Source organism: Vigna unguiculata, chromosome 6, assembly GCF_004118075.2.
Source record: "Vigna unguiculata cultivar IT97K-499-35 chromosome 6, ASM411807v1, whole genome shotgun sequence".
NCBI lineage: Eukaryota > Viridiplantae > Streptophyta > Magnoliopsida > Fabales > Fabaceae > Vigna > Vigna unguiculata.
In genome coordinates this window covers 26,119,352-26,135,335 of record NC_040284.1, presented here as the reverse complement: position 1 = coordinate 26,135,335, position 15,984 = coordinate 26,119,352, and the positions used below count along the sequence as shown (strand labels likewise).

Here is a 15,984-nt window from a genome sequence, read left to right as displayed (position 1 = left end):
TTTTTTGTTACCGTTATTCATTTGAGCTAAACACAGCTTATTCTGAGCTAAACATTTAAGTCTAATGAAAAATAAAACGTTTCACAACTTAGAAGTAGGTGAGATCATTACAAAATAAAATTATTAATATCTTTAAATTAGTTAAGAATATAAAATATAAGAATAAACAATAAAAAATATATAAAAGCTAACAGGGATAAGTTACCAAAGGTATAAAATAATGTTAAAAAAAAAGAAAAATATGAATTCTCTCTAGAAAATCATTAATTGATCTAGAAAAATCGTATATTTTTATTATTCATACCTTATTAGAAGTAAAACAAAAGACTAATAATTCTTGTCTGGAATTGTTTGTTAAAAAGGAAAAAAGACTCTTGCATTTCCTTGAGATTGTCAGTGACACCTCAGCAAACATTAATACATATCTATTGCTGAACCTTTTCAATTAAAAATGTGATTAAACTTAAAAAAAAATAATAAAAAAAAAAATCCTTGAAGAGAAACCAGTATATAAGTGAGGCCAGTGCTATAGTTTTTTTCCATTCTGTGCTCCACCCTTTCCCCTTGTGTGATCTCTTTCTCTTCCTTCATAGATATCAAATTTGTGAGAGTGAGTTATGTTGAAAATGGAGGGTGGTTCAGTGTGGTTACTTTATGCTGGTGGTGCTCTTTTAGCCCTGAGGTTCATCCTCAAGAATATTAACTGGTTGCTCTATGAATACAAACTGGGTGGGAAGCAATACTTTCTTCCCCCTGGTGATCTTGGCTGGCCCATAATCGGGAACATGTGGTCTTTCCTCAGTGCTTTCAAAACCACAAACCCTGATACCTTTATGGACAAATTTTATTCCAAGTACACTATTTACTCTTCACCATCTTTTTCATTTACATTTTTCCTCATGCATGTCATCAAAACTCAGATCTCACTCATCACTTCATATGCATAATGTAAACTTATCATACATGCATGTTGTCCAAACTCTTCAGTGCTAATATTTCACTCCTAATCTCGTGTATTATTGTTAAATAACCTTTTTTTTCTTGTTTTAGTGGTTTAATGTTTGATTAGAGCTTATGATATATGCAATCTATTCATTGTTAAGATCTCACTCGTGATCTTCTATACATTTACCAAACTCTTATTTGACAGCACATACTGTTTTTCATAACAGTTGTGCTGAAAACTTGCAGTCTCATGTATGTTTTCTAACTTTCTATTGAAAATCTCACTCATGCTATTGATCAAAATATTGTTTATCAACTTTTGTTTCAGAGTGGAAAGTCCATTTTGAATGATTTTGCATTTTGTTGAGTGCACACATGAATTTACTCGTCTTTTGGAAGTTTATATCACCATCGCTATATACTTGTGTGGAAAGTATACATTCATTTTTCTGTGTTTTGTTTTTGACGTTTTGCTGTAAAAGACAGCATGTGAATGAGGAGCTCTCACCATCTCGTTATTAGGATGGTCCAGCCCCAATTCAAACACCAGTAACATAAAAATTGTTGCGGTGATTTTTGTCTTCTTGTGCCACTCTGAGGGACACAACAGAGGTATCGAGTGAGGGGTTCACTCTGTTGCTTCGAAATAAACAAAACTGTGCTTATTTTGCTAAGACCAAAAAACCGGGTGCAGATCTTCAGGAAATTCTTTGCACAAATAAATTGTATTAAATATTGCATTTATTAGTACCTTTTCTTTGACTTCTAATTCCTTAACAGGTGTCAACTATTTTATGGCTTTAATAAATGTTTTATCTGGTTTACACTGTTTTTAATATTGTTTACCTCTCACGAAAAGGTTAGTTAATGTTATTTTACATCATCAATTAATGTGCACAGATATCATAGTATTTGCTTTCAGAACAACCTAATAAAGATATCAATGCTTTTTAATTAAGTTAAAATAGTTTGGATTATCTGATGTTTTCTAGATAATGTTTGTAGTTTTTTCATATACCCTCATACAAAAAACCTGAGCATGGTAATCTGAAATTAAGTTGACATTCTGTGAAGCATGCATGATTATAATGAATTGTTCATTCCATGCAGAAAGCTTGAGGTAACAATTTAACATGTTTGAATGCAGGTATGGAAAGACTGGGGTATACAAGGTGTTTATGTTTGGACATCCAAGTATAATCGTGACAACACCAGAAGCATGCAAAAAAGTGTTGACAGATGATGAAAACTTCACTCTGGGATGGCCTAGTTCCACAGTAGAACTGATGGGTGAAAAGTCTTTCATTGCAATTCCCTATGATGAACACAAACGCCTTAGGCGCCTAACATCAGCTTCCGTCAATGGTTATGAAGCACTCTCTGTTTACATTACATTTATTGAAGATGTTGTCAAAAGTTCATTGGAGAAATGGACCACTATGGGGAACATTGAGTTTTTGACTGAGATGCGCAAGCTTACCTTCAAAGTCATTATACACATTTTTCTTGGTTCAGAAAGTGAGTTGATCATGGAGAATTTGGAAAAAGAATACACCAAACTCAATTATGGAGTTAGAGCCATGAGAATTAACCTTCCCGGATTCGCATTCAACACATCTCTCAAGGTAACTTCATTTTACTTACTCCTTGTGATATTAAACTTGAATTTCCTCTTTAGATGCAAGTTAATATCTTATGTTTTAATTTTAGGCAAGGAAAAATCTTTGTGCCATATTTCAATCTGTTGTGGATAAAAGAAGAAGTGAAAGGAGGCAAAAAATACCCGGCAAAAAGGCCAAGGATATGATGGATGCTCTGATAGATGTTGAAGATGACAATGGAAGAAAATTGGGTGATGATGATGTGATTGATATCATGTTGATGTACTTGAATGCTGGTCATGAATCCTCTGGACATATTACCACCTGGGCAACCTATTTCCTCCAAAGGCATCCTGAATATTTCCAGAAGGCTAAGGTACCAAATTTCTTAATTATCATTAACTCATGTGTATTAATTTACAGTATCATCTTCAATCGGTCTCTGTGTTCTACCCCTTTCCCTTACCATTGTTTATTTGTTTAAACAGGAAGAACAAGAAGAAATTATAAGGAATAGGCCTCCAAATCAGAAAGGATTGTCACTTGCTGAAGTTCGGAAGATGGATTATCTATCCAAGGTACAAGATAAATGCTTGATCAAATATTGCTTTTAACTTATAATTTATGTCTTGTGATTATATTATACATCCTTTTTCATTTGTTTAAATTGCAAAGGTGGTTGATGAAACACTGCGCCTGATCACATTCTCACTGATGGTCTTTCGGGAGACAAAGAATGATGTCAACATCAATGGTTAGTTAGTTCATATTCAGAACTTAATCTAAAATGTGTTATCAGTGGAAATATATGAACACAGTTGCATGGATTTTGATTTTACAGGTTACCTGATTCCAAAAGGTTGGAAAGTAATGACGTGGTTCAGGTCTATTCACCTTGATCCAACTATATATCCTAATCCAAAGGAGTTTAACCCTGAGAGATGGAATGTAAGTTGCAAAGATTAATTAGTTCATACATATATTTGAATTGAAGAGATTAATATATTGTTCTATGTTTTTGATTATTTTATTGATTGATGATGATGATGATCATAAATGATAGGAGGTGCGCAAGGCTGGAGAATTTCTTCCCTTTGGAGCAGGAACTAGACTGTGTCCTGGGAATGATCTTGCGAAGCTGGAAATCTCAGTGTTCCTTCATCATTTTCTGCTGGGTTACAAGTAAACATTTTCTCCCTCCTTAAGCCATTTACATTATTACATCAATTACTTCATTGATTCACAAATGTTGATGTTGTTTTTATCTTGTTGTTACAGGCTTGAACAGCTTAACCCTCTTGCCCCCATGAAATTCCTTCCTCACACAAGGCCCATTGATAACTGCGTGGCAAGGATCAAGAAAGTGAAGTAATTCTGGTGTGGAAGATCCTTGCATGGAATATGGAAGCATGTCACAGTGGCTCTTCTTCGTAGGAACCTATCTACAAGTTTCCCAACAAATAAAAGCAGGGATCTGGATAGTCAATCCATCCTGTTCTTCGTATCAAAACTTTTGTCGTTTGTTGTCTTTTCAGTGTTATCCATCTGCGTGAATAAACTATGTGTTCTATGAATCTATGTTCTATTTGCTTGTAGCTATTCCTAAAAATAATGTATGCATGCCACTCGCAATAAACTCCAGTATTTGATAAACAACTATGGCAAATCTATGCACCAGTTATGAAACAAATCTACGCAAATACTGACATGGCTTAATCCAAAACCTTTATAGAACACAAGAATTCTAATTAAAATAAACTTGACTTAAGTTTAAATTATTAATTAACATTTACATATTCTTCTTAAAATATTTCATGTTTGTGTTTGTGAAAGTGTGTAGTGGTCAAAGGCTGTTAACACTTTGCCACAACTAAAAAGCAAAAATTTTTACACTACAAAACTTGTTTTTCTTATGTATCATATTTTATAATACTTCTAGATATTTGTTGTTGATTAATATTTATTAGAAAGTTCAGATTTGGGCAGGTCTCATTACTATCTTCGTTTTTTCCACACACAAATTTTATTAAAATAATTTTTTGATAATTAAATTTTTACAAATTTTTCTTATAATATGAAGTGACATCATTTAAATGGTTATTTATTTTTGTATTTACTCATTTCTATACATTTTAAACTCGTTTAAAAAATAATATTTCAATTTATAAAAAAAGTTGTCAAAATTTAGTAGTCAAAATATTACTAAACTAAATTTTAACTAATACTAAAATATATTAGGAAGAGTGTTTTATAAGATATCTTCAAACAACCATCTTTGGAAAACAGAGATATAGTAAAACTAATCATTTTCTCTAATTTATGTCTCATACTAATCCACACATCTGAAAAAAAAAAGCCTATACTAAAACTAATCCCAACTAAACTAGGTTTAATATATAAAAATATTAATAACCCATTTTTCGCAAGAAATTACATAACTGTTTGGACTATAATTATAATATAATTCATTGCGTGACCATGTAATTGAATTTTTTCAACTTACATAAAAAAGAAAAATAACACTCGAAGCGTTTCTTTTTCTAACATCTTTTATATTCATTAAAATTACAGAAATTTGAGTCTTAAATTAACCCTTTTTATTGTAACATCTATTTTATTATACTTTTGATTTGATTTTAATGAATAATAAAGAATATATTAAAAAAATATTATTATCTTTGAAGAGATAATAATGATCCTTGGGAAGGATGATGATAGATGGAAGGGTAATAGTAGCATTTGACTGGCGTATATACCGAAGTAATGAAGTATCACATGCTTCAAAAGATATATTGTAACTTGAAAAAGGAAATTTATGTTTTTGAAAATTCCAAAATCACTTAAGAATCAGTGAAAGATAATTTTTCTAATTATTGGAGAGAAAGTATTAGAATATTCGTTTCATTTCAATTAATAAATTACAGTTGTAAAATAGTTTTGGATGTAAATATAGCAGCATCTTTTAGAAAATGTTTAAAAAAAGAATTAGAGAAAAAGTTTTGAGAATCATAATTCCTCTTTTACCTTTAAATGATCCTCAGTGTTATACATATTATTAAAAAAAGTGATCTACTTCTGCTGTTGTGGGCTTTGTATGATTGATGAACATGTCAGTGAGGGCTTGAACACTGGGATGGTGAAAATGTTACAAGAAAAATGGACAAAGAAAGATGAATAAATTTTATTCAACTGAAGATAATGGATTTGATAATTTATTTAATAGAGTGGGTTAAAGGAACAAACATAAACTCATGACAACCTTAAACATAAACAGATTAAACTGAATTTTTCCCTAACAAAGCAAGAAGAAAAGTCTTGTAATTTCCTGATGTCTTCTTGGCCACAGAATTATGAAGTGTGACACCATTTCTCTTGAAGTAAATGTCACTGATTTCATTTAAATCCTTCTCTGCTCGAGTGATGATAACACGGCTCAATGCATGCTCTTCAGCTACCAAATCACTCAAGGCATACCCTAACACCTGATTAATTCAGTGAACACATGATTAATACAACTTATTTAACATATAATAAGCCTTAAACTACAGAATATGACTTCAAAAAGGTACCTTGGCCAAGTATCTTCGAGGGTTCTTGATGCAACGAATGGTAGTACGCAGTGTTACCATGTATTCATCACTTGCATCAGATGATAATCCCTACAATTTGCACAAGAATGCCAATTTATCGTTACTTTCATATACTTGATGAGTTTGCTAATCATCAACATGTTTGAGAGCATAACTAGATGGAATAAACACAATATATTACCTTGGTGATTGTGGTGCCATAGGTGTTTCTGAAGGTACTAAAAGTTGCAAATAGCTGCTTCTTGCTTCTTGTGCATAAAATTCTTATGATTTCATCGTCACTGAAAGCCTTCTTCTCAATTGCCTCATGGAGAATGTTTGATTCTAAATGGGCCAGACTCTCATCAAACTCCTCTCCCTCGTACCTATAAGTGCTTACAACTGCAACCAACAACTGCATAAAGGAATCATAAGCCAATAACAAAACACATAAGGATAAGGTTTGCATCCACTTATATACTATGAAATCGTTATATTTCTAGTCGATTTAAGATTTCTAACACATCCTTCGTGTCGAGACATATACATATCAAGTGTTAATTAGACATTAATGATAATCGGATAATGAAGCTATAGCAGTGGAACAATAAACTCAACAAATAGTAAATGTTGTCAGATTTTATTTCATGATTCTGACTTTTACACTTGTCTTAACCCCTGAAACAAATTCATAACTGAAATATACGCTTGGTAATGCTCTGTAGTAAAATTGTAAAATTGGACTTACTCTGCGTATATCACCAATGGTTTTGGAGGCCACATCTTCTTCAAGGCAATGCTTGTACAGGAGTTGGTATGAACGTTTCACTGCCAAAAACTCTTCTGAAGTTCTTGTGCAAGCAATCTCAATAATTACTTTGTAATCCACATACTCCTTCTCTAATGTTTCCTTAATGAATGCAGCATCTCTTTCAGCTGGATCCAGAGTCCAATTGCAAATACCTCTCTGGTTTTATTTAGGTATCATATTTAGCAACAACAATGTCAATTATCAGATACATGTATCCAAAAAGTTTGATGTTAATCAACATGAAAAAGATAATGATTAAGTTATTTCTTCTTGCACCTATTTAGAAAACTAATGAAATGAATTGTAATATTTTGACCTGAAAACTTCCTGAAAGTTCAGATTTGAGTTGTTGGATAAGATCTTCATGATAAATTTCTTCATAAGCCTCCCTCACAAGTTTCCTTTCACTAACATTTCTGTGTGCCAATATGGATATAAGGGTTGCCTCATCTGTCCCCAATCCTATGAATCATGCATAATTGGAAAGAAAACATGGTTGTCTTGTAAAGTTAGTTTCTACACTCATGAACATGATATATATAAAAGAAATTGAGACAAAAGAGATTTTGAGATGAGTTGTTGAAATAATAAGAGATTAAACTTTAAAGGTTCAATATTTATAAATCTTGTTATATATATATATATATATATATATATATATATATATATATATATATATATATATATATATATATATATATATATCACTTAATTTTTTTTTACTCAATAATGCAAAATTTTCAACTCACTATTAGATTCCAAACCCACACTAGTATGACTAATGAATTACAAGATTAAAAATGATCTAAAATTATATAATCACATAAAAAAACGTGATTTTTGAAAAAAAAAATTAAGACCATCAATAATAAACTTAATGGTGATGTATCTATATATTGTGCACCATAAAAGGTGCATAAGAAAACATAAAATTGGAAAAAAGATAACCTTTGCATGCATTCTTGATATTTTGAACGTCTTCAATGGGAGAAGAATCGTTTGCACCAATTAGAGTAGCCATTTGATCTTGTCTTGTGTTGAATCTTTGCTTAGTGGCAAGGTTTATTCAGAAATGTTGATTCCATTTTCTATTTTATAGATGCGAAATGTGAAGTAACTATTTCAGAAATTAAATAACACACATAACCATTAAACTATTTATGTTATTCTGAAACAGTTCATGCCCATTAATAAAAGTAACTTAACTATATGGTATTGTAAAAGTGGTTTCTAAAAAACTAATAAAGGACTTAGCATTAAACAGATTAGTCAGAAGTAACATAGAAAATTTATAACTTCAGATATTAAATCATAACGAACAATTTTAAAATAAACTTAAAAAAATTAATAAAATGTACTTTTACTGTATACTAGCTAACACGTTTTTTTATTTCTTTCTTCGGGATTGAAATTTATAAAAAGTATTTACTAAACTTTAATATATCTTTCGATAATTTACGATTTGTTTCTAAAGCACTTTTCAATATAGATAGAAGAAAAATTACCAAGACATTTTGAATCATCTAAACTACGTCCTCTTGCTTCAAAAATTATAAATTAAAGAGTTTATTTGTATATTTATTAAATAATTATCTATAACAATATAAAAAAAAGTATTTTCTTTTGTATTCACATTTTATAATATCAATTCTACTCTTTACATTATAATTATTTATTATTTTTTTTAAAATTAACAGTTATTTTTATGGAACAGTAAATTAGAGTAAAAAAACAAAAGTAATAATCACGTCATCTCGTTAAAAAAAACATTTTAAGACCTTGATAATATAATTTTTTTATATGGGACATAATTGACAATATTCAACTTTATGGGGTACTTTGAACTTTATTAAATCTTATTTTAAACACCTTAATTCAAACACTACTTTTTTTTTAATCTTTTTTCTTTTGTTTGACATTTGATTAACAATTTTTTACCTTTCACTTTTTATTCAGTTAAAACTTAGTAGTTATGTTTCAATTCTTGTTCTTTTATTGTTTCTTGTTCTTTCCGTGGAGGCGTCAACTATTGAGTTCATTGTTATATTGAATAATAACAAAAGATCTATACATTGAGAGTATGTATCATACCGTATAGATAGAACACGATAATAGGCCATGAAATGACTAAAAGAAAAAGTGAAGAATTTTATTTCCTTTAGTGATTGCATTGCAAATATAACAGAGAAACCATTTTCTAAGTACCTGAACATGGAATTCCTATCCACATGGGTATGGCAAACATTTAAAAGCATCTATCTTTCTTTCATATTCCACAAACATCCATGAATCAATGAACTTTATGAAATACTATTTCTTGTATGTTATATTATGACATGTTACCAGGGTATTTCTTGACCATCCCAGGCAAAGAACTTGCCATTGTCATGGCTCTTCACATTGTTAATGATGCTAAGAAGCTTCTGGACTGAGAATTCCTTGCTGAAGATCTTATCTGGGGGAATATTTCTCTGAAAAGGCTTAGAGAGATCTGTGTCAACCGTACCAGGATGCAGTAAAATGCATGTAATTGGATCCTTCTTTCTTGCGAATTCCACGGAGACAGTCTTCGATACTGTTAGAATTAAAGGGTGAAGATTGTAAAGATTTCCATTTCAGTCAGTTTCTACAATTTCAAAATCATTTGATTTATACTCCTCGCCAATGCAGAACAGGTATTTATTAGAATCACTTGTCATTTGCATCTAAAGTGATCAGTGTAACAGAACACAGTGTGTGATTTTAGATGATAATTGCATTTGTAGCATTGTAGAATGTTATGCAAGATTCATGATGAATAGTTGGATCATGCCAGATCCTTGTAGGTGACATTGGATGAGTCATGTCATGTGTAATATGTAAGATTTAATAGTACCATAATCAGAGCCATATGTAAGATTCAATGAGTTGGACTTATAAGATGGAAAATCTCATGACAAAGATAATAACAATAATAATGAAGTCATACATTGATTAAGAGCAGTCTTTGAAGATCGGTAAGAATGCCAGCCACCAAGACGATTGTCCCCAATAGATGCAACCCTTGCACTCAAACTAGCCACAACTGCAGTACTTCTTCCAGTTCCATTTCCACCTCCCTCTTTTAGAAGAGGCCACATGTGCTGGTTTTAAAATTCACAGAATTGGATAAAAAGTATTGACTCAAATTACTGAAAACATATTCATACATTAATCAAATATAAAGGAACACTAACGAACGTAGACACAAACAAGGATAAATGCCATTAATTACAGAAACAAGGCAAAATTTAAAGAAAAATTATTGTGGACAATTGATAATTTTTTGTCTGCACTGGAAGGAATGAATTACATCACTGAGGGAATGACACAAATTCAGGATGGAGCTTATACGGTCTCAATATGGTGTGTACTAGGATTTTTATCATGTATAACGAGTCACACATAAAGAAATTTACTTCTAAAACTATCATTAATAGATAAATAAATAACTTCTGTAATGAAAATTAGATTGATGTTACCTTGATAACTAAGATTGGACCCACTGCGTTAACCTCATAAGCAAGCATCAAAGATGATTTCTCCACTTTGTTCAACGTTGTTTCTGTACTTGTACAGATAACTAATACAATCAGCTGCCTGGTATTTGTAAGAAGCATAAACTCAAAACAAGATAATAGCTCTTTAATTTAGCTCACAGTTTGACATCACTAGCCTCCATTTACATTTCCTTCCTTAGAGGAGCAAATTCTTTTCTTCCCGTTTTACATAAATCTGCTAATAATTTGTTCTTTATCTTTCCATCTTTTACCCTTTATTTTGTTTTTTCCTTTAGAGGTGAATGCGTTTTCTGGTGGATCTGGGGGATACATGAGTAAAAGCTTATACAGCAATCAGAGATTTTAGGACCTTAAAACTTCCAGTATGCTACTATAGGCAGTGGATATTATAAGTGCAATACCAAAGAAAGAAACATGTTATTTTTTACCTGGATGAATTATTTCAGGTATTGAAAGAATGCCAGACGCATTAATGAGAAGGTTTAGACGGCCATATGTCTCTTTTATTGACAATGCAGATGCCTGAAATATTATGAATATACAGATCTTAAGGATAAGGATAGACATGTGCAATACCATTTAGGTTTAAATAATGTTTTTATAATATCTGTATTCACCTTCACAGAACCTACCATCTAACCCTGTAACTAGGTAACCTTAGAAGTGCATAGAGAGAACAAAAAAAGCTTGAAGTTTCCTCTTGGTGTCTAAAATCTAAAGGTATGATTTTGTCGGAGCAAATGAAAAGGAAAACAATATAGGGAAAGGAAGCATAACCTCAATTGAACTTTCAACAGTCAAATCCAATGGCAAAATTCTAAGTCGATCCTCAAATTTATCTTTCAGATGGATAAGCCCAGTTGATGCACTAGGATTACGGCAAGTAGCAATCACACGCTCTTTATCATCGTTCTCTAGAAGTTGTTTTACCTGCAGATGGAAGAAACTGAAAGCAGTGTTAAAACTGTTTCAGCAAAAATTGTTTGATAAATATCACAACCAAGATTCTTGATAACTCCACTGCCAAAAGAACAAATTGCGTAGCCTTATTAATAAACAAATATACTGTACAAATTGCACAGCACTGCTGAAGATTATGGAAAGGTTAGTTATCGCTCTAAAAAAAATCATTAACTTGTAATTAATTGGTTGATATTTGGCCCTTAAGAAAAAATTGATAAACTAAAACAGACTTGTTCTGCTTTTGAAATATACCATAAATTAACTACAAATACTGTAATATTACAGCACCACTACACAGTCAAAATGAAAAAAGTAAACCTAACAAAATAAAAAAAGAGTAAATCACTCTAACCCCCATTAGATATCACTCTACTCCTATACAATTACAGTAACTAATGGTTTAATACCTAGAGAAGTAAAAAGCTTAGAGGCGAAAAGCAACTTCACCTCTTTCTGATACTACGATTCAGACACTAAGATGAAATTTTGACAATGTGGCCATGCCCAGATTGTATGAAAGCAATGGGTGATGCGGAAGTAAGAAAAGAAAGGAAAAAATCTCACAAATTCAAGGCCAATTCCTCTTGAAGCTCCTTGAACCATGGAAACGCCTCCTAGAGAGGAAGAAGAAATAGTAAAGGCCCTTCGGATGACTGATAGAAGTCGCGGCGAATGTGATGCCATAAAAAAGTATTGGGTTGGCGGCAAATGCAATATCATTGTAACACCAAAAGAAAGAGTAAAGCTCTTATCTTGCTTGCAAAGTGTTGTTGATGGGCACAAAGCCTTGAAGCGTGGCGTGGCTGCATAGGAACCAAGAAAAGAACCCAACCAACTTCGTTAGAGAAAAATTAAATTAAATTTGTAGTAACTAAGGTTTAGGTGACCAGTAACGTTTCTTATCATAACAGTTTTAGTTTGAAGTTAGCTTGTTTATTTTGTTTGTCTTTCAATTCCATTGAATAGATCATATGCTCACCTGACAGAAAAATTGAGGATGAATTTATAAAACTTTGACAATGGAATTCTACGAAAGAAAAATTACGTTAATAATATATATATATATATATATATATATTCTCTTTAAATTATATATAGCATAATTTTCGATCTTATATTGCTTGAACATTTTGCTCTCGAGGTAATGGCTAGGAAAACGAAAGAGTGAAGGTTTCACACACCTTTCACTAATATTCTGTCAAATTACTGTCCTATTCTTTTTTTTTTTCAAGTTAGGCGAAAAAAATACATTCTATATATTTGTACAAGAAGTAACCAACAACTTTTCATATTTTTTTATATATTTGTGAATTGTGTTCCACTTATTTGTCTATCTACTTTAACATTTTTTTCAAGTCAGTCACCCAGTGCAAACAATAAGGGTTAATTTTTATAACTTATAATCAAATTCATAGTACATAAGATGTACATACCGTTGCATGATAAAAACATGATAAATTAATAAATTTTAAAAAATTACACGAGAAGTAATATGTTGTTCTCCTTATTTGCCTATAGGTTTGTTCTATTTATTTCTTCAAGTCAAACACCTAATGTAATAAAAGAGTTAATTTTTGTGACTTATAATCAAATTTGTAATGCATAACAAGAACATCTATTTGGACGATAAAAAAAAGATTAATCAATAAATTTAAAAACATTGTACAAAAAGTAACAAGTAGCTCTCCACACATTTGTTCATTTTGCCTCACTTATTTGCATATCTTATTTGATTGTTATAACTTGTAATCAAATTTGTGATACGTAAAAAGTACATCCCTCTCGACGATAAGAACAAAGATTGATTAGTAAATTTTTAAAAATTATATGAGAATTGATAGGCTACTTATTGTTTTATTATGTCCCACTTATTTGCTTATCTATTTTGGCTTATTTTTTTCATCAAGCCAACCACCTAGTGCAAACAATAAGGGTTGATTTTTTAGATTAATAATCAAATTCGTGGTCCATAAGAAGTACATCCCTTTTGATTAATAAATTTTAAAATATTGTACAAAAACTAACACGCAACTCCCCACATATTTGTTCATTGTGCCTCACTTATTTGCCTATTTGGTGATGCCTATTTTTTTTCAAGGCAGTCACCTTGTGCAAGTAATAAGGATTGAGTTTTGTGACTTGTACCCAAATATGTGGTACATAAGAAGTACATCCTTTTGATGATAAAAAAAAGATTGATTAGTAAATGTTAAAAAATTGTACAACAAGTAACAAGCAACTCGTCACATATTTGTTTATTGTGCCCACTTAGTTGCCTATCAGGTGGTGCCTATTAAGTCAGCCACCTACTCAAGCTATTGATTTTTGTAAATTATAATCAAATTCGTGATATATAAGAAGTACATCCTTTTGATTAGTAAATTTTAAAAAATTGTACGAAGTAATACGCAGTTCCCCACCTATTTGTTCATTGTGTCCCACTTATTTGCCTATCTGGTGGTGCCTATTTTTTTTTTCTTCAAGCCAGCCACTCAGTGCAAGCAATAAGGGTTGATTTTTATAACTTATAATCAAAATCGTTAAATAGTATTAGATGATAAAAAAAAATTGATTAGTAAATTTTTAAAAATTATACTAAAAGTAATACACAGCTCCTCACTTATTTGTTTATTATGTCCAACTTATTTGCCTATCTTATTTGTCTCGTTTATTTCTTCAAGCCTTATATGTAAAAATTATTTTCCTACAAAAACTTTGGATAAAAACAGTTTTTTTTATCAGCAGGACACACCACATTGAATATCAAACTAAATTATAGACATGGACAAAACATAAGGTTGCAAACAACAAAATAGAATGCAAACACATATTTACAAAGATTATATAATGTGAGGAAATAAAGACACCTCAATATCACCATTGGCTCATTCTCCCACTATTTTTCATTCACTTTCTGGATGTAGTAATAAATACATTAGTTATCTATATTTTATTTATCAAAATAAATATAATAATGAGAATAACTATTTTAATAAAATCATTTTGAAATAAATAAGAAGATATAATTAATGACCTTCCAATCATCCTTTACTGTTAAAAAGATCAGTTTGAGTTAAATATATGATAAAAAAAATGAAGTTATAATGTACCAAAAGAAGATGCTACATGTGGAAAAACATTGAAGATGTTAGAAACATTTTAACAAGACAAGTATATAATGATGAAATTCACAATCATAATTCAATAACGATACTCTTGCAATTCACATAACGAATTTGTTTTATGTTTTCTAAGTTGAAAATTACAATGTAAAGTCATTTTGTTAAAAATTGAAAAATGTATTTTAATAAAAAGTTCAATTTCATTTTCTTATTATTGGTGGTAATGGAGGAGGGTAAGAGTGACTTTTCATGTTTTTTTAAATATCATGGGTGAGAAAAGAAAAAGCAGAGGTGTGAGTTGCACTCTCAAACAACAACTTGCAATAAACAGTGTCAACATCCAATTTCGTCCGGGTAAGAAATAAAAATTTTAATTTAAAATAATTAAAAAAAATAATACAAAAAAGGGAATATTTAAGTGAGTATAAATATATATTTCATTTTTACTTTTTATCTTGTTTATTTTTAATATTATCTTGATTTATTTTTATTTTATCTTGATTTATTTTTATTTAATTTTTACTTTATTTTATCTTTTTTTATTTTATTTTCATCTTCTTTTATTTTTGCGTCATTTTATTTTAATCTCTTAAAAAGAAAACATATAAAAATGTATAAAAGAAAATTAAAAAAAAAAAGAGAGAAAGCCTCTTTGATATCATTATTTTAACCTATTTTAGACTTTTTATTTCTTTTCTTTCTTTTTTTTTTCTATCTACACCCCCTCTTTCTTATTTTCTTAACATTTCAAAACCTTTCCAATCTCACGACACCACACCACACCACTATTCCCAACATCCCATTTTTCCATTTCTCTTTTTTTTCTCTCTCTCTTTTTTTCTTCCTTTCTCTCTCTCTCACGTCCGTGGACCACACTCTTTTTGAGACACGTCACTCCTTCACTCTCTCCCACCCGTCACACATCACTCTCTCATTCTCTCACTCATCACTCACTTTGTTAACGTGACACATTTACTCTCTCATTTCTCACATGCCACCACCTATAACTACTTTTTGCTTTTTTTTCTCATACACTTTTGATGCAACGAACACACATCCTGTCACATTGGAATTCAAATTTTTTTTCTTCCAAACCGGACACAGTAAACAGACCCATAAACACACGCAACCGCAAAACGTCGAGGATGAATCTTTCTCTCTTGCAGCACGTTTAATATCATTCAGATCCATCTTTTTTTATCAAAAAAAAATAAAACACCAGTTAACTCGCGTGGGAATCCCGGCTTCCACTCCATTTTTCCACCAGCACTTGGAAGTTCAACACGATTATATCATACTGAGTCATCGTCACCTAGACCCTTCATGCGAACCCCCGCCATCAACCACCTTCATTTTCTTCATTTTTCTTCCTGTTTCTCAGTTTTCAGTCTGAAATCAAAAAAAACAACCCAAAGTATATTCTTCTCCACCTAC

At 30.9% G+C, this 15,984-nt stretch overlaps 3 protein-coding genes across 3 annotated transcripts; 1 reads left to right on the top strand and 2 right to left on the bottom strand.

Annotated features, from left to right (window-relative positions):
* The first annotated feature begins 532 nt into the window (after positions 1-532).
* Positions 533-4,141, top strand: LOC114187411 (ent-kaurenoic acid oxidase 2-like). The gene is made up of 8 exons (XM_028075665.1): positions 533-853; positions 2,093-2,570; positions 2,656-2,922; positions 3,035-3,124; positions 3,222-3,300; positions 3,388-3,494; positions 3,610-3,728; positions 3,825-4,141. The coding sequence occupies exons 1-8, from the start codon at positions 618-620 to the stop codon at positions 3,916-3,918; spliced, it is 1,470 nt and encodes a 489-aa protein (XP_027931466.1). The 5' UTR covers positions 533-617; the 3' UTR covers positions 3,919-4,141.
* A 1,680-nt stretch (positions 4,142-5,821) lies between these two features.
* On the bottom strand, positions 5,822-7,947 carry LOC114188562 (annexin D8-like). The gene is made up of 6 exons (XM_028077136.1): positions 7,875-7,947; positions 7,243-7,388; positions 6,864-7,082; positions 6,318-6,530; positions 6,116-6,205; positions 5,822-6,028 (listed from the first exon to the last, which is right to left on the bottom strand). The coding sequence occupies exons 1-6, from the start codon at positions 7,945-7,947 to the stop codon at positions 5,822-5,824; spliced, it is 948 nt and encodes a 315-aa protein (XP_027932937.1).
* Positions 7,948-9,045: 1,098 nt separating this feature from the next.
* On the bottom strand, positions 9,046-12,266 carry LOC114187296 (C-factor). Its single transcript, XM_028075510.1, has 6 exons — positions 11,993-12,266; positions 11,243-11,395; positions 10,894-10,987; positions 10,427-10,509; positions 9,895-10,048; positions 9,046-9,501 (listed from the first exon to the last, which is right to left on the bottom strand). The coding sequence occupies exons 1-6, from the start codon at positions 12,146-12,148 to the stop codon at positions 9,266-9,268; spliced, it is 876 nt and encodes a 291-aa protein (XP_027931311.1). The 5' UTR covers positions 12,149-12,266; the 3' UTR covers positions 9,046-9,265.
* Positions 12,267-15,984: the final 3,718 nt, after the last annotated feature.